This window comes from Dicentrarchus labrax, unplaced genomic scaffold, assembly GCF_905237075.1.
Source record: "Dicentrarchus labrax unplaced genomic scaffold, dlabrax2021, whole genome shotgun sequence".
NCBI classification, from domain to species: Eukaryota; Metazoa; Chordata; class Actinopteri; family Moronidae; genus Dicentrarchus; species Dicentrarchus labrax.
This window is the reverse complement of record NW_026136704.1, coordinates 15,026,416-15,049,712: the sequence shown is the minus strand read 5'-3', so window position 1 is coordinate 15,049,712 and position 23,297 is coordinate 15,026,416. Positions and strand designations below refer to the sequence as shown.

At 40.5% G+C, this 23,297-nt stretch overlaps 1 protein-coding gene across 1 annotated transcript; it reads right to left on the bottom strand.

Annotated features, from left to right (window-relative positions):
- Positions 1-17,729, bottom strand: scn4ba (sodium channel, voltage-gated, type IV, beta a). The gene is made up of 5 exons (XM_051396892.1): positions 16,788-17,729; positions 8,392-8,555; positions 7,962-8,181; positions 7,621-7,750; positions 1-6,348 (listed from the first exon to the last, which is right to left on the bottom strand). Exons 1-5 carry the CDS (start codon positions 16,879-16,881, stop codon positions 6,255-6,257), a joined length of 702 nt encoding a protein of 233 aa, XP_051252852.1. The 5' UTR covers positions 16,882-17,729; the 3' UTR covers positions 1-6,254.
- Between the last annotated feature and the right edge of the window lie 5,568 nt (positions 17,730-23,297).

The following is a 23,297-nucleotide window of genomic DNA, read 5'->3' as shown; positions in this document are numbered from 1 at the left end:
TGGGAATTTCAATGAACATTTTATTTCCAGTTAAACAAGTCAAAAGTTTGAGGTGCATAGTCATGAAGGGAGCATGAGCAATATGGTCACAAACACAGACAAACAGCTGAACATTCACAGGGGAAGTAGATCCATGTTGCAGATTTGTTGTGTGTGTGTGTGTGTGTGTGTTGAATGGAGTGTGCCAATGGAAGCAAAACAGAAGACTTTGCTGCAACATTTTGTTTCACTATAAAATACTGTAATTTGTATAACGTCACTGGTCTCAGATAGCTTAAGGTAAAATGTGTAGACATGAATTTGTTCATTTGAGTAAGATAGAATTACGCTTACAGCTGCTGGATGTTTAAAACATATTGTTGGAATTGTTTCAAATGCAGGACTGCAGTGAGAAAATGTGGAAAGGTCAGTGTCAGCCTGTGCTTATAATTCAAATCTCTAGCTTGCTAGCCTTGGTCTATACGATAATCTCTGTCAAAGAGAGGAGGCAGTTTGCTAGGCGTGTAATATAATATTGACACAATAGGTCGCAATATACATCATAGTTTGGCATTGCTAACAACAATATGAACAATATCCATCTGATATTTTTCACAAAAAAAGCAACTGTGTTTGTGCCAAAATAAGAACATATTGCTCCTACTTCATCTCAATTCATTTCTCATTCCCCCGAGTTTGTAGTAAAGTTAACTTTTCTGCTGAACTTCGACAACGTTAGATCAGTGGTTTGATCTTTTTTAACTGTGTGGAATGTGGGAAGCGGAGAGCAGACGTCAGACTCTTGGCTTGGCAGTGTGAGTTTCAGCTGCTTGAAATACATAAGTAGTATACAGCAATATCATCCACAATTTAATACTGAAATGCCATTAATACAGCGGTAGACGGTAATACAACATGTTTTAGTAGTGTAAGTGTACTAAGTGAGTTGTGTGTTATAGTAGTGTTGTAACAACAGCAGACATGAGACTCTTGGAGATTGGCAGTGTGAGTTTCAGCCGCTCTGGCAGTAAGAGCAATACTAACTCTAAGGAATCATAGTGGTCAATCAGGAGTCTCAACACTTTGTTATTTTAGTGGATAATGTGACAGTAACACTGAGACTTTCTGTAACTATTTAATGCTCACTGTAGACGCGATTTCATAAAGGATTCCTCTTTGTATAAATTGTCGCACGTATGCTTTTAGTGTAAACTTGTAAATGCGCATCACCCCTTTTTAAATGTAGATAAAATGCCCAATGTGCACAGGGATTGAGATTATATATACTTTCAAACAATCTAACTAGTCATATTATCGAAAGCAATTAGCAACAATTTCAACGCTATTTATAATCATATACTGTTTTAACTATGCTAATTGTAGCAATGATTATATCAGTTACATAAAATTATAAATTTAAGCTTTAGTTTAGTTGACACTGTTTTTTTTTATTCTATCATTTCAATCTGAATCAAATTGCAATAAATGCATGTTGATGTTGATTCATCAGCCTCCACTAGAGGGAAGATTATTAGATGTGTTGGGCATTTACCACTGGGTGGCAGTCATACTGTATTTACTGTGCTGTATTGCACCACTGCAGAGGACCATCTTACACTGTACAAGGATTTTATTCCTAGGATGGCGAAGTTGAGTCTTGAATAGTTAATGCGTGTGAAAAGTTCATCCAATCATAGCGAACAAATCTTCTTGATGTCAAGTGGACCTACTCTGAGGATGTACTTTCATAGTTTTCAGCATTTTGTTCTAAGTTGACCAACACTTAATTTAAAGTATGGGAGTACGCCAGAAACAGTAGTATACAATAATATCTGATCATGCTGGGAGACCACTGAGCCTGCATGAATTTGCAGTACTTAGTTATGGAGATAATTAAGATCTGGTGGACAGTGGGCACTGGCTGCTGTAGCCCATAACCCACAGCCTGGTCACGATGCACTCATTAAAATTAATTATGAAAATTTGTGCGTAGCATACCACCTAAGCAAATATGATATTATTTGTCAATATACACCAAAGAAGGTAACTAAACCCAAGTCAATTCGTTGGACAACTGTGTGCATAGCCTACAACTACAAGTAACAAGCTAGCTAAGCAGACAGATGATTAACTATTGTTGACAAAACTATTCTTACATAAGAACCACGCATCTTTTTGGTTTAAGTATGGTAGCTAATTTTAGACCTTCCTTGTGTGGTTGTTAAATCGTTTGATATAAAGAACGTTTGTTTGCTGTGATTGGATGGACAACATTTCATTTCATTTCATTTACTATTCATGACTGGAGTTCACCATCCTAGGAGAAAAGATTTTGTGTACAGGGTATTCTCTGTACTGCAGCAATCCATGCCAGCAGTTGTTCTGGTCTCAAGACTCATGTACAGTTCAGGACGGACATTTTTTGGAGAAAGACAAGGCAGGCCAGAATGTACAAAGGGGCTTATGTGAGAAAATCATATAAAGATAAGTTAAAACAGCCAATGCTTTTGGTGCTTTCATAATCCAGTACAATTCCATTGGGTTATGAAAGCAACTGTTTCACAACTAGATCTAGACTATATCCATGCACTGAATAGATAGCATTATTTTATCTGTCACACATATACCTGGCCTTCATTAAAACAGAACATCACTTGTACATCCTCTTAACATACCTGTGTCTTGCTTGCTGAATATATATTTTGATATGGAGGTTTATCCAAAAAAAAAAAAAAAAAATCAAGTTAGGGATCACAGAAGAAAACAATAGGAACAGTGGCCACAAATATATGCATCACAATCCCTACATGAAACCACCGATTTGCTATGCTATGTCAGCATTAAAGGTATGGGATAAGAAAGTACACTGACAGACAGATCAACTCCACAATATTGCTTTTCCCTACAGGAAGACTTTGGATGTACATATGAACCCTCTTTACAGAGGGACCTGCACACAACTGGTTTGACAAGGAAGCAAGTGTATGTGTGTGTGTGTGTGTGTGTGTGTGAGAGAGAGTGTGTGTGTGTGTTTGTAGTGCTTCCTTATATCCATAACGCTCACATTTTTACAACACAACAAGAACACTGTATCACTTCTAACACTGCACAGTTACAGTTACAATGTTAGTAGCTATTACAGTTTTCCAAAGCAGATGAATCTGTCTAATGGAGATATATGAATCTAATGTCCATTAGTCCAACTGAGATACATTAGTACAGTGTAGATACACACATCAGTACAATGAACAGTGCCTTGGACAGACAGAGTTGCCACCACCGCCAGTCCAGACACATTAGTAAAGTGCCATATAACAGGTTATTGCATAATCTGATGTCTGTCTTATTGCTTCCATTGAAAGCAAGAAGGGAATTGCACTCCAGTATTAGAGAGCTGACAAAGAAAATAAGTAGAAAAATAAAATAAAATCTTGCCACAGAGCTCTGTTCCAGTGAGACATGTAGTCAGACAATGCTAGAACCATTTTGACGCATTGCTGCTTTCAGTCAAACTTAACAAACGCAATGTGAAAATTTTGGTTTTTGGAATACAATAACTTTGAAGCCACTTCTTTTCTGTTTTGTGCACCCACTCTTAACTGTGGTAAAGTGCTGAATTGTTTGTATGCAAGGCCACTACTCTCTGGTATCAAAGTGGCTCTTTGTGTGTGGGTGTGTGTTTGTGTGTAGCTTTCAGCTGTCAATAGCTATTCAAGCTATGTATGAGGGTGTGGCAGGTCATGTCTTCCGGCGTCCCAGAAGTGACCTCTTGTACTGTGAGTCACACAGAGAGTGGGTTTTAGTTTCCAATGGACATCTTAGCACAAGTTCACTCACACTGACTTATCACAAGATGAAGTAGAAGTGACATTATAAAGACTTTGTTGACTGTTCCTCTTTTTCTTTTTCTTCAACAAAACGTGATTACTCCTAAAATGTTACGAGATGTTTAGATTGAACATGTTCTGCCATTTAAACTTGTATTTTATATTAGATTTTTTCATTTCATTTCATTATTCTCAACAACTCCCGACTCCCTTCAAACCCTTTCACACATATTTTTCTGTACTTTTAATAAAAACTATATTTTTTTTAGTGCCAAGACAGCAGTAGTATTTAGAAACCCAACACAAACTTCTTATAATATTAAATGCTCAAAATATTTAGATACAGTCACAGAAAGTAGTTGTCTGAACTTTGAACTGAGCAAAACACTGAACTTATTGGCTTGTTGTAGAGTCACACTGAATAAGACTTGGCAAAGAAAAAGTGAACCACTTTCCTATTGGAATATTAACACATTCATTTGATAATAACATTAACATACTTTTTGGACTATATTTAACATCTATTCCCTGACAGAGTCTTTACATTCTTTTGAAGTGATCAGTCCCAATGCTTAGCTCCCTGTATTACTGAGCCAGTGTCAATGGACGTGTTTGCACTGTCTCATCACAATTTTAAATACATGTGTGTGTAAAAGTATTTTCTTGCGGTAAGTTTATATTGGGCGTAGCCAGTTGGGGTCTGCATACAAGTGTGAAAATGTGGAAGTGAATTGGTATCCAGAGAATTGCATACACTATGTTGCGCTCCTCACTTACAGTATATGCCAACTTTTTTAAATTTCTCCAGCAGAGTTGTCCAATTGTATGATTCGAATTTAGAGATAAAATGTCATCCACCCTTTCTTTCCCACAAATACCTGCAGGCCCTTCCGCGAAAACAAGCCACCTTGTAATCACCCTGACCTGGTTAAAGGGGTTAAAAAAAGTTTTAGAAGTGTCGGGAGGTGCTTATTGAGCATCGACAGAGCTCCAGTCAGTCAGTTGAGGTTGATGTGAAGGGTTAAATGGGACCATACAGAGACACACAGAAATGTTCCTGTACTGCAGTGCTAGACAACGTATACTTATATGAAGTTATATAAAATGCGCACATGCTAAAAATGCATTGGTTATTTGTCAGAAGCAGCATGATTAAGTTCATTCCTTTCTATAGGGAGCTGGGTAGTCTGGGGATTGTCTTTGATGAGGGTTAGGGTTGGTTGTTTTTTTTTTTAATACATTTTCTGTGTTTTTATTCTCCCACCAGCAGGGGGAGCAGAAGCAGAACAGGCACCTGTGTTTCATCTAAAGCAAAACAATAAAAACCTGTGCAGAACTGGATCCTTCAGTCTCCTAAGATAAAAGCCCAGTTGTCAGCCGTAGCGAGACCGTCGTTGATCAGAATCTTCCGTCAGAATGAGTGAACCGAAGCACCACAGCAGCGCTTCAAACCTGGACCCAGCAGTAAACATGGAAGCTGAACTTCAGACTAGCGTGGCAGTAGTTAAGGTTGGTGGTTATATTAGGACGAATAAATAAATAAATACCTCTAGCAAACCGTATGTTGGTTTGCTAGCTACTCACAAAAAGAGTAAGCTGTATTTAAACTGTCCCATCAGTGCTAGTATTAATACTTAATTCTTAAATGTTCAAATCTTTTCCAGATTTAATAACTTAATTCAGTTATGGCTGAAAAATATTGACTTACATGTGTAAACAAAACTCTTGTAAGAATGGTCCTCTGGTTTGGGTTTACAGGTGGATCTGCGTCCGTGCCAGATGAGGGTTTAGAGAGTAGCATTTCATCAGTTCTTATGGCAGTTCATATATTGTGGCAATGCATCATGGGATCAAAGTGGTTTGTCCTCAGGTTTGGGTCCAAGTTTGACTTAGAGTTGTGGATTACTTGTGAGAGCCCCAAGAATCAAACAGATTGTAGCTTGTCAACCCAAACTGTAGACTGAGACCATATTTTGGCAGTTGAATATTGAAATGAGGTCTATAAATAAAGAATTTAAAACAACGGCTTTACATGGTTCTTCCTCTAAAGTGATGTAATAGTTACTAGTAGTTGTAGTTATAGAAAGTTCAGATTTAAGCAAGGAGTGTAATTTCTTTAAAGATGTAACCTGAATGAGAAAATGTCAACAAGGGTCTGGAAAAACTACAAGTATATATACTGTAAATGGTTTACTTGAAGTCTTAGGTCCCAGTGGGATGTAGATCAGAGGCTGTACACTGTGTAACAAATGGGCTGCCATAGGTGAGAGAGTGATCCAGGCCTGTGCACATTCCACACTTCCCAAATCTCAAGCATGATTTAAAATAGGCATTTACATGTTGTTAGCCACTAGTAAGATAAAACAGTCCACTGGTAACAGCATTTCCTCTCAGCGTGTACATTTGTCTAACATATATACAAACATACAGACGTACTTTGCATTTCGCTCATGCCTTTGGTGTCCCTTTGTTGTCAGCTTTGGCTCCTGAAAGTCCATTTTCTGTGTTGTCATTCCCTGAGGAGCTCACCAGGCACTCTTTACTGCAGGGGATAGAGAAGCCAGAGGTTAAGATGTACACCCATAAAGAGACATGGGAGGCGACACAAGATTTGGTTGAAACCTATATCAAATAAGTTAATTGAAAGCTCAGAAGAACTCTTTTAAAACCTGACAACTTAATGCATCTAGCAACTCTTTGTACGTAGTATTATATTTCATAAATAGATGTCTGCTTTGCAACTCGCTGCTGACACAACAGTTGGGATAGATGTGAAAAGACATAGCAGAGATTTGTCTTTCTATTTCTGTCAGATAGAGAGGTCTCTGTTGTTATTTTTGCAATTGGTTCTGCACCACAAATCACATTTATGGATAAGTTGTACGAAATGTACTGTTAAAGCTAGAGTGCAGGACTTTTACATGTAAAAGGACGTCTGTTACATTCAAGCCATTGCCAAACGATGCCGATTAACTTTTTCACAGTATACAGAGTTTTCAAATCTGGTGTCCGTGGCGACATTACCGTGCTGGCACACCGGTAGTGATGTATTTTACGTCGACCAGCGATGATTGGCTTGCCAGAGCTGAAGGGGGGTGCAACCATAGTGACGGACTAGGTAACATAAACTAAGAGTAAAAGCATCCAAGTTTCTGATGCTCCAGATAAAATGGAAACTCAGAGGAAGGATTACAGTCGAAACAAGACAGTGAACAAGTGAGGTGGGTAAAATGGTCAAATATTTAGAGTATGTAGGTATTACATTTACTCTAAATGCCTAAATAATGCATTATTATCTTGGAACTCTGGTAATTTCTCTGGATTTTTGTAACTATATCTAAACATGAGCAAGGGACTTTTCTGTCTCGGAAATTAGGCTACATTTCTGGCATAGATACCTCATCTGACAACTCCATAAGTTGATGTTTTTTCCCCTCCGCCCTTTTTTGCAAAGGAAATTTTGAAGAGAGCCCTCGACATGGGGGCAAACTCACATACGTCATAAGCATGCGTTGACAGTGTTTGTGTAATTACTCTCACTGCCAGAAGGGGGTGACAAAAGTTGCACACTGTAGGTTTAATATGGGCAGCAACAGTTCAGGGTCATAGTAACCCAGTTAAGTTGACGGACCTGCATTTCTGACTTCCTTGATCAAATGCAGTCATGGTGAGTTTAAGCATAATCAAATCAACACATCAGACAATGCATGTCTGAGTTTACTCTTGTATCTATTACCGTCCACAATCGAGTATATTGATATACTTTTCTTAAATTGTCCTCAATGTCAGTTAACACAGTCAATGATCTACTCACTTCTTCTCATCGTCCTTCAGCAGGAAGTGAACAACCAAGGCCTTTATCACCATGACAAATATAACTAAGCCAATGACTCCACCCAGCACTGAGACAATGATGGTTGTCAAAGTGTTGTCAACCTCCTTCACTGAAAAGAGGGAGAGAGGGGAAGACATTATGAGAGATGACCTAAGCAAAGCAGAGAAAGGAAGGAGTCAGATTCACTAGCAACGGGAAACTTAATCATTCTTCCACCATTTTTTTTTTTATCTGTCTGAAGGTACAAACACTTATAATGAGGTACAAAATAAAGTTTGGTGTTTGTGTGCCAGGTCTAAGTGTGTGCGTGTGTCACATACTTTGGTCCACGACTATAAGAGTGAAGACAGCACTGTGGTTGCGGTTCTTTTCTTTTGGGTTCCTGGCGAAACAGATGTAGTCTCCCTCATCTTCAAAGGTGATGTTCCACAGCAGGATGGAGATGTTGTTGCTTTTCGAGGAGCCGACAAACTCCACACGCTCCTGGTACACAGCGACCCTGGGCTCCACGCCCTCAATGGGAATCACCGCTTGACATAACTACGCACACACACGTATGTACTTTAAATACACAGAGATAGGTAGTCAGATGTAATTCCATATGCATGCAGATCTACTTCAGCATGTGTAAAATGTATCTGAGGCATGCAACTCGGAAAAGGTCAATAAAGGCCATTTTTGTGTTTGTTTGTACGGTGCAGTATGTCCATGTTGCTTATTCCTGCGTGTGTGTATGTATGTGTGCTGTACCGTTAGCATGGTTCCATTGTCATTATAGCGCCAGCTGAAGAAGAGGTTTTTGATGCCAATACAGGAGGAGTAGGTGCAGGGCAGCAGGACTGTGGAGCCATTCATTGCTTCAATTGAAGACACTTTACCTGTTGAGACCTCCAGTCCACCAACACTCCATACGCCTGGACAAAGGGAGAAAGGAAAGGGTTAAGGGGAATAAAAGCACAGTTTTTATGCTTGATAAGCATAAAAACCACAGACATAAAACAGAAAAGGAGAGTAAATGCATAGTACAGCACATATACAGTACAGTCAGTGGGTAAATTTTACATCGGTCTCAAATCCATTTTTAGGACAAAAATGACAAGGGATAAAGTAATGGGTATACACACATTACTGGCTCGCTGGGCTATGCTAGGCTGATTAGTAATGGCATTACCAAGTTAAGTAGCTTACTTACTGTAAGTACCGCACATGAAATGACAGCTTTCTTCTCCACTACTCCACTTTTATTTTTTATAGTGATGAAAACCAAATAGACATATAATGCTGCAGCCTTTTGAAAGCCAAAACAAAGAAAAATGGACATGGAATCTAAAATTGAATGCAATTTTTGCAACACCAACACAGTCAAATTTTACCTGAACCAGGAATGCTTTATTGAAGTTGTGTTTATATTAATATTACAACCCTTTTTCATAGTTATACATACTGTAGATTGCCTTGCCTTGCAACATTTAAGGATACAGGAAAAACTCAAACTGTTGTACATAAAATAAAATGTGTGATGTTTTCAAGACAAAATAAATCAAGCTCCACAGCACTTGCAAACTGAATGGGTAATTGTCCTCTAATGGATAATGTATTCATAGTTTAAAATGTGCCCATTCTTGCACATTCATACATTCTTTTTCATTCATAGATAATCTTTTTAATGTATACTGCTGTGTTATTTGCTAAATATTATATAACCTGTCCCCTTTTGTAAATATGATACAATACCCTTATAAACTTTGTTAATATTCCATAGATCATAAGTCATCATTTACACACACTGTAGTGCTGGTCTTGACTTGAGAACTGTACAGTAAAAAACCTGAACAGACATACTGTTTGAAGACACATGGCTCAACGTAAAGACCAGTCACTGGCAAGGCCTTTTTGATTGTGAAGTCTGAAGTCATCTTCTAATTTATGACTGTAAGAGTGAGATAGTCACAAGTCATGTGACTTGAGTTCGCACCTCTGTAAAACTCTATTTATATCTGCTTTTTATTCCTTTCTATCAGTGCATTTACTGTATGCACACCAAGCAAGGTGACCAGACCTAAATGGTAAATGTACTGCATAGTGCCTGTCTTCCGACCACTCTCTTTACACTACATCCGCATTCACTGCTTGTTTTACACACATTCATACAGTGAGAAACACAAACAGAAATAATAATTGTTCATAATTATTATAATAATAATATCAATACTCATTCATACACATACATCCACCCATGCACAGCATCAGGAACAATTTGGGGGTTCAGTATCTTCCTCAAGGAACGCTCCGACATGCAGCGGGAGGAGCCTGGGATTAAAACCTGATCAGTGGGCGACCCGCTCTACCTCCTGAGCCACCGCCGCCCCCATGGTGGGGAACGGACTGTCTGTCTGTCTACGAGTGATTGACATATGAACAAACCAACATGAACAGCGAGACAGAAATGCTCCCAAATCACAACAAAAACGTCAACCCAGTTTATTACAGACTATTATCGGTGTCCTGTGACGTTGTGCAAAGCAGAAAACACACGATAACAGTTTGAAAAGAGACAGTTTATCTCTTAATGGTATTTGGGTTTTGCCAGGCGGGTTATGTTGGACAGCTGGTATAATTCTCAGATTGTTGCTCTGGTGTCTCTCACACACTTGGGGGACTATTTATAAACACTCTTCTCTACACTGACCTGTTCAGGATCACATTGCACTTGGACATGGTGCAAACAGTGTCCTAGTACATGTATGCCTATGTGTTTGTGAAGGACTTACATCTATATAAGAATGTGGCACCACCTGCTTTGCAGCTCTGTGAGACATCAGTATTCAACAAAGCACTGAAATACTGGAGCACCAACTGCGACTGTTAAAAATATATAGAATAATAAATAAAATATTTTTCAGTGTCATGGCATAACAAGGCAGTGTGGGATAAAACGACAATATCTACAATGAATTAACCAAAGAACATTTCTAAAAATCAATATTGTGTTAAAGGTGCTAAAATCACATTGCACTCAAAACACTTTTCAACCTAAGATTTTCTCTGTCTAATATACAGTGTCAACCAGAGTGTGAGAACAAAAATTACCCAGTCATTATTATATTTAATTTACTGCAGTGTGTGGAAGGCTTAGTGTGCAATCAACATTGTTGTGACCAGTTAATGGGTGAGAATGATAAATATGATAAGTATGGTAGGTCCGCATAGAGTAGATTATTTTTCCCTTCTTTCATTTCCTTTGTTTTTCCTGTCTTGATAGCTCTCAGACCCTGTTGTGCTTTTTCAGTATTCTCTCAGATTATGACAATAACAGGGGTGTTTCAAAACACACACACACACACACACACACACACACACACACACACACACACACACACACACACACACACACACATATGCAGAAAACTGTAAATGCAAGTATGTGAATGCAGCCATCCCTATTGCCAATTCAGTACTTGAGAATTGTGAGCTCAAACAGGGAAATGATCAGAAAGTGGTGAACAGATCTGGTCAGATCTGGTCTGTCAAGTATCAAGTAAAAAACAAACACACACAGCCTAAATAAAAAATGTATAGTAACAATTTTCTAGTAGCTGTCAAGTTGATATGACAGTGAAGCGTTAAATCTCTGAACGTTGCATTAAAAGTACATGATTATATCAGCATCCATGCTTTGGTTGTACTTTTTCTTTTTCTAAATTTTTGTTCTTTTGTCTTCTCAGTCTCAGCCCTTTCCTCTTCTCTTCTAACAACCGATATATTTTTATCCCTCCTCTGTTGTCATCTTGACTCGTCTCTTCTACTTTCAGTAGCAACTCAGGCCATTCGGGTTCTCCTTGTTCTTTTTCTGTTTATGCTTCTGCTCTCTTTTAATGGACTCTTACTACTCTTTTTCTTTTTTGCAGCGCTGGGCACTTCAATCTTTCTGTCTCGGTCGCTCTCTGAACTTGCTCCTCAGGGACGCTATAACTAAATAAGAAAAGGAGAGATGTGGGGAGCTGGTCTGTGTATGTTTGTGTCTGTTTTGGTATGGAACAGCGGTGGAATCAATAGCCATGTCTTCACCTGGTATTAACATGTGTCTTGGGTGACCGCTCTAAGTACGTCACTTCACACCTGGAATTAGAATGCATCACCACACGTGTCTCACTTGTGATCAGATCTCATTTCCCCGCAGTATATGCAAATAAAGACAGAAATTGTCCAGTTTGCTGGAAATGTGCAAAGACTGTTTCTTTGTTCTTTTGTACTGACTCTTTGGCCCAAACTGAAAGCAGACAGTGTGTTTGGTGTGTACACCATCCGGGAGGATCCATTTTGCTTCTTGTTGTTTTGCACTTCAATATAATGCCGTTGGTGCATGAATGAGTATGTACTTCCGCTTATGCAGAGGATGTCAGTTGAATAGATGTCTTTCACTGTGGCCCAGGACAAGTCCATGTACACACTGCTGAAAGAATGTGGCCATATGCAGCCAAGACCTCCTCCGAATGAGGTCTCAGCGATCAGATCTCAATGCGTCCTCAATGTGTCCTGGGAGAGGATCACCCAAAACACATGTTAATGCCAGCTGTAAACAGGGCCAATGACATCTTTAAGGTGTTAAATGTTTTCTGTAGCTGGCTTACTCCTCTGAGTGCCTATTAAACTGTTAAGTAGATTAATGAATAATAATAATAAAATGTTATTCTCTATCAACATTTACTGGCACAATGCCATTGAGCTAGATTGGTAACTAAGTGCTCCAAAGGGAATTATGATGCAAAGCGAAACAAGTGAGAATAAAATTCCCCTCTAAATGGCATACGCAGTGTGTCTATCCACACTGGAAGCACGATGATGTTTTACGTATCTGAGAGGAGTGTCCCCCCCCCCAACCCCCAAGGCCTAGAAATAGATTTTACACCTCCCTCGTGTTACACCTCTGCTCTCTACTATCCTTTTCTTCTCTCCACACCCACAGGTTCAAATACTATAGTAACATTCAATGCTTGTTGTCCGTTTTGTGTGTGTTTGTGTGTGTGTGTGTGTGCGTACATGAGGCTGATGTTGTTTTTTGTTCTATTGTCGTGGGACATATTGATACTGTGGGGGAATGCATGTGTGGTGTGTGTGTGTGTGTGTGTGTGTGTGTGTGTGTCCTTGGCTGACTGTCAAGGTGACTTTTTTTTAAGTAGGCCAAAGATTGAAGGGTTAATGTATTTCCGAGTGAACCCATAGAGAACTGACCGAGGACACTATTACCTCTCTGAGAAAGAGAGAGGGGGGGGGGGGAGAGAAGTGATGGAAAGGGTAAGGGAGAAGGGAGGGAATACACAGGGAGGAGGAGAATAGAGGAGAGAGATGGATGGGGGAGCAGGGGCAATAAAGGCGGTACAGTGTGGAGGAAGTGATGGAAGGGGTCACGAGGGGAAGGATAGGGAGAGGTGAGGGGAGTGAGATGTCGTTTCCAAGGTGAAGGAGTGACAGCAGGATGGAGAATTACAACAGCAGTTAAGTAACTCAATCAACAGTGGCCAAGGTGGGATCATCTTTACACTGCACATACACATACAGATACACACTTATATAATATGATAGCCGAGCAAACATGTAACAACATGCTGTGTAATTGTCACAATTACATGCTAACTACTGATGAAATGTTACTGCTAATTGCGGTGTTGTAACCTGGGCTTCTTTGCGTTTGTTTGCCTTGTTGGACCACAGCTCTTTACATTTTCTGTTGTTTATTCTCTACAAAAAGGTATTGCATAATCCCTTATGTGCACATATGGCCCCATACACTGTGGCCCATGAAAATAGTTTAATGCTAGGATTAAAGTGACAGTGATTGTTTGCATATCTAGGAACTCATTCAAGTTTATTTGGTGCGTGAACTAGTCTTGTTGGTGGTCCTGTTATAATGAGGACTTGTATAATGTGGAATCTGTATGTGAATAATGAGCGATACTTTGAGGATGAATAATACAGTTCCAAGAACAGACCTAACAGTAAGTTATGTTTCACATATTATATCTCTGACTATTGTATCAAAAATATAAATGATTACATATAAAGAGTTTACTGTTAATCAGAAAGGCAGGACCTTTAATGGACCTGCAAATGATTAAATGTCTTCTGAATTTCAGCTTATTTTCGCCACATCTGGCTTTGGTTGGGGCTTTGTTTCATTTGTGTTTTCCCTGGCTTCATTTACCATTGAGAAAGGGTATGTTGGGAGAGATTGCTGCAATGTTTTGGAAAAGATTATTGGAATCTAGGAATAGAATTAAGGCTGTGGTTTTCTATGGAGGCCTACAATTTCAACATTTATTTAATGTGCATGTTTACATAAACAAACACATGCTGTCAAAAACAGAACATTTATGTATATATATGAAAAATAGACAAAAATATTAAGTACTGTAATATGGAGGAATGGATGTGGACAATATGGCGACAAATGAGATGATGAGAGTGAGCGAATGGTGGTAATTGAGTTACAATAAGGGACTTGTTGTTTTTGGATAAAAATGTTCCCATCTAGAGCTCTACAAAGGAGTGCGTCCTTTTAAAACCCTGTCGGCACAACAGGGATTGTTAACTTCAACATTCACAACCAAATGATGATTGTTTTTGTTACTTTCAAGCCCTTGTTTGGCCTGCAACATGTAAAATACCATGTTACAATACAGGGCTAGGACATTTAACTTTATGGTGGCAATTCTACTGATTTCATTCGGTCATTTTATCTTTGAAATTAAATCTTATCTATCTTATCTTTCCTCAACTGCATCAGAATTGACCAGACCTTGTAGCATTTACGAACAAAATAAAAGGAGGTGACCTTCTCATTACAACAGAAACTAACCCCAAGGGTGAAGCAACACAGCTGGCATCCAACTCCACACTATACTTACCCCTGTGTGGTACAATTTGTGGCCTATTTGATGAAGCAGGATTGGTAGATTAGCAGTAGAAGTTATTTTTGGAAAACCCAGAAAGTCCTTAAATCTGGAGTATGGACTAATATGTAATGTACTCAGCAAAGTAATACAGATAACCTGCTTCATGAAATTTGCCCTTGTTGTTAGTTACAGTGGTTATCAGTGATTGATCATTTTCTTAGGTTAATACCCATTTTATTAACCTGGCATTCCTCTCAATTCACTTTTGTTTACCAAGAGGCGTAATCAACTTGTGCAGACCAATCTGGCAAAACTATATAGACCTTCAACCAAGAAGAGCAACGAAACCTGTGAGGCAGCACTAAACGACACATGCAAGTTGGGGCAGTGCTTGGTCTGTTTTCAAGCAGTAAAAAAATGTCAACCTCACAAACTTTCTTAAATTGCAGCTAAACACTACACTGGAAGGTGTTTCTGAAAACTTTTGAAGCGGGAAATAGGCAGAGCAACAGAATCTTGATTCATATTTGATCAGCCCTGCCTGGTGTGATGATTTGATCTGAGTTTCGTGAGCGTTGCAGACTGGATGCAACAACCAATCAGAGCAGCGAAATGTCTCACTTGTGTAACTTTTCAAATCTGGACTAGTGACGCTCCTCCATCAATTATCATATAAACACCCCTTATATTAAATAAACTGTTGGGTTTAACCTGACCAGATCCCACCAGAGCAACTGAAACATGAGCGTGGGCAGATTGGACACATTACAAGGCTGCACTTCGAATGCTCTGTGTTTGTTTGCCTTGTTGCACCACAGCTGTTTACGGTTTCTGTTGTTTATTCTCTACAAAAAGGTATTACATAATCGCATATATATACATGCACATATGGCACCATAGACTGTGGCTCATAAAAGTAGTTTAATGCTAGGACTGAAGTGACCGCGACTGTGTGTTTGCGTATCCAGGACCTTTTTGGATTGCAGATCTCTGTTTTAGTATATTTGGTGTGTGGACTAGTCTGTCTTCTGAGTCTTGTTTATGGTTCTGTTATAATGAGGACTTGTATAATGTGGCATCTCTATGTGAATCATGAGCAATACTTGGAGGATGAGTAATTCAGGTCCAAGAACACAACTTGGGGCTTATTTTCATTTGTGTTTTAAAAAGTAAAATGCCACATACAGGCCTATAACTGTTCTTTTAACCTATTTCTCCAATTAATAATAAATAATTAATTTCATTTGCTTTTGTCATATTTTACATGTTCAACACTAAAGTTTTGTGCTTAAAAAAAATTAAAAATGTATTATCTCATGTAGTGACAGCCGTATGTAGCATTTAGTGTTTGATGATCTGTAACGTAGGCATTATCTTGTAGAATGGACCTAAACATCAGCATAATATGAAATGCCCTAACTGATTACCTTGTTCTTTTAAGGATTACACTGATATGAAATTTTAACCCTTGGTCCTGGTTTTGTAACTCAACTGTACTGAACTGTGCCGAGTTTCAAGAGCGAGATCTAGGAGGGAATGCTGGGATGGTGGGGCACTACTGGGTGCTACAACAAAACCAGGCAGTGAGAAAAAGCACAGATCACCACTGCACCACTACGTCACTGCCAGTAATACTACAACCACACACACAGCTCTAATGTTTTTCTATACTCTGAGATGTTTTTTCTTTCTTTACCTTTCATTCCCTTTTCCCTGGAAAATTGCACCATATTATGTACGTGCATGAAGAGACATTTAGTCCGTCACTCATCCAGCTCAGCAGCCAGATATTTAATACGTCCAAGTTCAGATCAGCCAAAGGGTTGGATGTTACTGACCTTGATGCCCTCAGCAGGGCAACAAGTAAACATCACCTGTGACATCACTGTACATTTTAGCCTGCAGGTGTGGACAGTAGAGGATGAGACAGGAGAGCCGAAGCGTAGGAGACGGAACAGCAGATGTTGGTATGGAGTAATAAAAAATATATTTATGGATTTTCTGTGACAGCCGTAAACCACCCACCCAGACCAACACAGAAAACACTGAAACAAAGCCAGCAAGAGGAAGGTGTAGAGGGCATATAAACAAGTTTATATGTATGGAAAGTAAGAGGGGATTTACCCAACAGTAAGCTGGCATGAAAGTGTCTTGAAGAGGACAGAAGTACAATGTTCTGATGTAATGCAGAGCTTTAGTGGAAGAGTGAGGAATGACAGGGCAGCTGAAGGTATAGAGAGAAGTATAACTCACCGAGCAGCAGTGCAACTACCAAACCGGCATGAAGTAGATCCCCTGATCTCAGCCGACCAGAGACACCCGAACCGGTGCTGTCCACTGACGCCATGACACCAAGTCTGTCTGTCTGTCTGTGTTGTGTTGTCTGCCTATGTGTCCTCTCTCCCCGTCTGCCAGTCTGGGCAGCCTGAACTGTGAGTCCAATCTATGAAAATGTGTGTGTGTGTGTGTGTGTGTGTGTGTGCGTGTGTGTGCGCGCGCGCGTGTGTGTGCGTGAGTGTGTGTGTCTGAGTGAGTGTGCTTGTTTGTGTTATGTCTCTCTGGAGCAAGGTGGGACACTGAGCTGTGCAGCTGATTCTGAAGTCCCGCTCTCAGTCCCTCCCTCTTCTCTCCTCCTCTTCACTCTGTCCCAGAAATGAACAGAGGGGAGCGCAAAGAGAGGAGGACAAATTCCTTCAGTTGTTCCCTCTTGCGCTGCACTCCAGCAAAGCCCAGCAAGGCACAAACTAGAAGAATGCAGCAGTTGAATGGAAAAAAAGCGTAGGCTCCCCCGTGTCTCTCTCTCTCTTTCTCTCTCTCTCTCTTTTCTCTCCCCTCCCTTCCTGTCCCCTTGTCGCTGTCTCTTGCGGACTCGGGTGGTGATTATCCGCCAAAAGGAGAGCGTGAGGCGAAAGGCGGAGAAGAGGAGAAGCGAGGCAGAGCAGAGAAGAGCAGCTGGCGGCGTACAGCGGCGTAGCGTCAGACAGCTCCACTGCTCCAGCTCCAGCAGCAGCGGCAGCAGCCGGGGGAATCAGGCTGGCCAGCAGAAGCCCAGAGGGGGAGACATGGGCTCGACTGGGGGGGTGGGTGGATGGGTATGAGAGCACTCGAGAGGCACGGAGGGATGCTGGAGGAGAGCCAGCAGCGGGGGCAATAAAGCAGAGCGCGCGTCTCCCCAGCCGGCACAGGGAGGAATGAGCAAGAGAGGTACTGCAGAGGTAGAGGTGAAGAGAGAGAGAGAGAGAGAGAGAGAGAGAGAGAGAGAGAGGGGGGAGGGGGGTTGATAACTGCTGCCACATTCACGCACACGCACGCACATGCACATATGCTCCCAGCATAGTAAAGGCTGAGTCAGCCTTACTCAAGAGGGTCTCGGAGAGTCGGATACGGGGCTGGGTGCTTCACGCATACCACATGCCCCTGACTTAACTGCATCATCTACTCTTGTCTCCATTTTCATGTGTCTCCCATTTCATGCTCCGACCGTACCTCTCATTTGGCAGGGTGATGCTTCAGTGAGATGTGATCTTGTGCACCGACAAGTTTTCTATGAAATGAGTCACGTTTTTATCTCTCTCTTTCCCCCCTCTTCCCCTCGGTAGGACAACGGGTTAGGGAGGGGTGGCTTTGAATAAAAGCACGACAGCTTTGTGAAGCTGTTTAATACGCTGCCGAGTTTGTTAAAAAACATAATGTGTGAACATCGTTGCACCAGAATTTTTTATTTCCATTAGTTTTATTTAGGAAATAACATAAAGCAGTTTGTATGCAGTATACTGTACCCATACAAGCACAGGCCTATTTTTTGTTTTTTTTTTACATTCTCCTACATCAAAATTTGTACAGAAGACCACATATAGAATTTCAATGCATTTTGACATTGCACAAGACTTTTGGTAGATGTTTTTGAAATGTTATGATGACGATTTCATTGGACTACAAACCAACAACTCTGTCTGTAGCTAAATTTGCTAGCACCCAGCTGTTAGTAGTTCCACACAACTTAACACTTAACTTAGCACCTCCTGTAGTTTTTAACCTGCTATTTTTTAGAGCACATTTGTCTGAAGCTCAGTAGACGTACACCAAACTGTGCACCACAGCTCAGTTTGCAAGACCAGTGACCTTGATCTGCGTTCTGTGGTTTGATTCAGATTGTCACAAACCACCTTAAGAAACTGGTTTTAGTTTACATGCCTTACAATTTGCCTGAAAGGCCCATAGGGGCAGTGTATCATTCACACCATGTTACAAAACATGGAGCCACCAGGTCATTACACGATCATACCACACCTTTCATAAATCTCAGCTCATCCTTCAACACAGCACAGTGGCAGTGAAGGATCACCAAAGTCCACAACTCTAATGTGCAGGCTGACCTTCACAGGATTCATGACTTCCTCACCCATCGAGCATCAACACACATCAACTGTGTCATCACCAGCATCAGAGCCACACAGGCCCACACCTTTAGCAAATGTCTCTATACTCAACACAACTCAATGCTCTAAGTAAGTAAAGCAAGTAAAACTTAACACGAGCAAGCAAAGGGTTTTAGCATCTATTAGAGTTCAAATACCTTGTTGGACATTTGTGGATGAACTGACTTTTGATCAGCACTGTAGTGCATAGGCATGTCAGAGGGGACTGTTTATCATCTGCTAGCTCTCCATGTACAACCCCACCAGCATCTACTGTACTGTGGAACATAATTGAACCCAATCCTTGGTCCATCCACATTTCACAGAAAATGATTCATGCATCATACACAGTCCCCACAGTCACTTCAGACTCAGTACACCCACTACACTGTCACTTTGACCTGCCTGTCTGGCTGCAAGTACAGAAGCTTGAATCCTCTCCTTGCTAGCGACTAAACATATATCTGTGCATACCTTTGTGGTATAGAGTTTTTATGCTGTTTCTGTGGTTGTTTTTTCTTGTGTGGCTGTGGTTGATTCAGGAGCCTGTGATACTACCTCGTCGGGAGCAATAGAAATCCATTCTATTATATTTTATGTAAGAACGAAATGTATAAATGCCATTGATACGGAGCTTCAATAATGTTTCTTTTTATGGCAACACCTAATTACCTTTTGAAATTGGGGCTGCACATTTCTGTGATGACTTGGCATCACACAACACATTTTTGTGATTTCTGTGATGACTTGGCACCACAGATATGTGAGATGTTTTGGCATCACTTTCTGCTCCCTCGAGTTTTGGCACATTGTGGGTTGTAGCGTATTCTGTGATTATCTCATAGCCTGACAGTTATTAAACTGCTTTTTCAATGAGCAAACATAATGTTAATTTGTGTTTTATTGTGCATCTCAGTTTTAATAGAAAGGACAAATACCTTTGATGTATGACATACTGTATTTCAAAATCATACATAGGGGAAAAAAATATATATAGTGGAGGTTTTTCCTTAACTATCCATACTGACATGATGGATGCTTGACCTCTGCAACTCTCGCACATACACACATGCATGCAGTCACACCCTTGGCATTCAAGTATGTGTGTGTGTGTGTGTGTGTGTGTGGGGGGGGGTGATAGATGGCAAGCTACGGAAGCTTAATAGAGCAAGATATAAATACTTTGACTGGAGGTAAATACATAAATAAACTCATGTATATGAAGACAGGGAGACTGATATGCAGTGACAGATGCACACGTGCCTCTTTGCATATTCACACCGTTACATAGTCACATGTGAGCACACGCACACACCTGCCTCTGGACAGGGTGACCTTGGATGCTGTGTATAGAAAGAAGGCGGAGCAGAAGAGGACATTACACTGATGAGAGGAAAGGAGGACGTTAGGGCTGAAAGGAAAGAGAGGTTCAAGGAGAGAAAAAAGACAGGATGGGTACAGGAGGAAAGGAGGCGAGAGTGGACTGGGGGAGGAAGAGAGAAGGTGGGGGGTACGACAGGAGCGAGCGGAGGAGAGATGACAGGAGGCAAAAGGAGGGAGGTGAGATGAGAGAGGGAGGGAGTGGAGGATCTGTTTCTGGGACGGCCAAGGCAGTGAAATGCTGCAGTGAAGCCACACAGCTGAGCCGGTCCAAGCACAGCTACTGAGGGGACAGTGAGCTCTCAGCCTCTTCCTTCACCCCCTTCATTCTCTCTTCATACCTCCATCCTCTCCCACCCACCACTTTCACCTCCTACTCTGACTAACCTTCCTCTCACCCCACACTCCGACCTGCTCTATCCTCCCTCCCCCTTCCTCTACCTCCCTCCTTCACTCCATCCCTCCCTCCCGCCCTCCCTCTCTCTCTCTTTGCACCAGCCGGTGAGTGAGCAGATTTCAGAAAGCATCCTGAGTGGAGGAGGACAAGTGGGGTGGGCCTCTCGCTTTTCTCTTGTCTTCATCTGTCCTTCCTCTTCCTCTTCATCTGAGCGGGTCAATCTGTCTTCTCCAATACCCTACTTCTATTTTTTACCTTTTTTTTGTTGCTTTTTACATGTTGTTGCATGGTTCTAACTCTATTGTTCTTTCCTCTGCTCTTCTCTTTGCGTCCATGTCCTCTCTTTTTTCTGTTTGTTTTGTCCCCGCGGTTTGTGCTCCTGTTGTCTGTCAGTGGGGAACAGGGACCATCAAAAAGGTGAGTCCTGTCCTGTTTAAAGTTAAGAGCTGGTCTGCGGTACATTCCGATTTACACACACACACACACACACACACACACACACACACAGCCTGACATATATCTGCTTTGGAAGTTAGAGTTGTATGTACCAGACTTCAGTGCTGATATGTAATCAAACCTGTGCAGAACATGCAGCTGGCCTCTTGGTGGAGATTTTGTGTTGAAAGCTTGGAGACTCATAGTTTGTGTTGTTGTGTAGCCATAAGATGTAGTCTCAAGGTTTGGAACTGGACGTTAGGAGGGTAGTTTGAAACAATGATTTGCTTGATGTTGGCTTGGTGAGGAAATTTTTTTTAAAAAAAGATTGCGTACTGTGGGCTGTGCGCGCAGTGAAACTGAAACTAGAACATTTAAATATGCCTATTGCGTTTGGTTCTCTCCTCTGTTTCGCTAGCTTCATACACCCACAACAAAGTTTCGTATAATCTTCCAATCTAACTGCATGAAATGTGACAAACTCTCATAGCGACCATCATTGAATTCTTTACCTTTTTTTGCGTTTCTTAAGTTGTTAAGTAATTTCTCGTTGTTAATTTCAAGACTATATAATAATAATTGTAGAATATGAGTTTTAATACGATATACACAATGCAATCCATGGGGGGAGTGTATTGCTTAGATAGTGTATTGTATTTTAAAAGTGCATGATTCAAACTACTCATCTAATACAAATAATATGCTGAAAAATAGACGAGCAGCATTTTCTTTTCTAACTCTGTGCCTCAAATTTACTGTCTGCATAATGGCCTATAGCGACTATGTTACACACATTGTCTGTAAACTAGGATGTTTATCAGTAAAACCTTTCTTAGGCTGTCTTCAAACAACAGCTTTACATAGAAAAACGTAGACCCCTTCTTTGAATGAGACAACTGGGCTGATGCAGAGAGCTCTGTAAAAAAAGGATTGCAGGGTCATATGGAAAAAAGTTGAACCAGACTCAACTGTTACCGCAATGCATTGTCATGGTGCCGCATGAGCCAGTCAAATATGTGCAAGCGTGCAGCTGGTGCTTGCTTTGTAAGATGAATACCATTTTTCTACAGTTTACCTCAGGATTGTCGCAATAAAAGATAAAATGATTGACACATCAATTTATGTTTACTGCAAAATAGTGATACAAACTGCCCTGTAACATTTGGTGTATAATAAACTTCCTCTAATCTTTTTCTGACTAGGGGTTCGGTTAAGGATAATTTTGGGTTATAGTTCAGATTCAAAATGAATCCTGTTTGTGTGCAAAAGCTGAAAATACTCTACATTCACAAAGTCACCTCTGGTTGATTGTCAGTGGAACTGCTCCAAGTTGTCCTCTCTGGTGAGATCACAGTACAGCTTGGCTCTCTGGGTTTGAGACTAATTAAAGCTCACATACATACAAAACCAGAGCTGTCATAGCGTCAGAGATAAAGCGCATTTTCATACTGTGGCGCATTCAAAACTCTGATACACTATGTAAGTGATACGGTGTTCTGTTGGAGATTACAGTATTGCCATGGTCAAAAAACAGAGTCCGGGCTGATGCATCAGAGGACATTTTGTTTAATGAAATTGAAGTCAACGGAAGGTGAAAGACATGATGAAACTATAGTAGCAGAAACAGAAGTCACTGTTTTGCAAGTCAGAAACATGTCTCACGTCTTTGCACTCAAGAATGACAAGTCCCAAGTCTTTCCGAATGTAATTCCCTTTTAACAACAGGACAAACTAAATTTAATTATTTTAAGTATAATTTTTTCCAACTGGCGCTCAGTAGCGTAACATGAGTTTTCCATAGTTCTATGCTGTCAGACTGGTTCAAACAAAGTGGTAGGGAATATATACTTGCTGAGAAGGAATAACATTAACTTTAGTTGTTTTAGGAAATAATTTGATTTGAGGCACATTATTTAACATTCTTTTGAATCTTTGAGCTTGGTATCAAATATTTTCAAGTCAAAAGGCTCAAGTCCAAGAGAAATCACGTGTCCTTGTGTTAATGTCAGAGTCAAGTTGCAAGTCTTTTTGATTTTATCAAGTCAAATCTAAAGTCATCAAATTTGTGACTCGAGTCTGATTCATGTCTAAGTCATGTGACTCTTCACCTTTGGAAGAGGGTTTGAATTCACT

Excerpts from the sequence above, each read along its gene's own strand:
- scn4ba (XM_051396892.1), bottom strand. The coding sequence starts at position 16,881 with ATGGCGTCAGTGGACAGCACCGGTTCGGGTGTCTCTGGTCGGCTGAGA. Across the intron at positions 8,556-16,787 it reads GGTAGTTGCACTGCTGCTCG|GCGTATGGAGTGTTGGTGGA; the intron begins GTGAGTTATACT and ends CCCTTTGTCCAG. Across the intron at positions 7,751-7,961 it reads TCTTATAGTCGTGGACCAAA|TGAAGGAGGTTGACAACACT; the intron begins GTATGTGACACA and ends CCCTCTTTTCAG.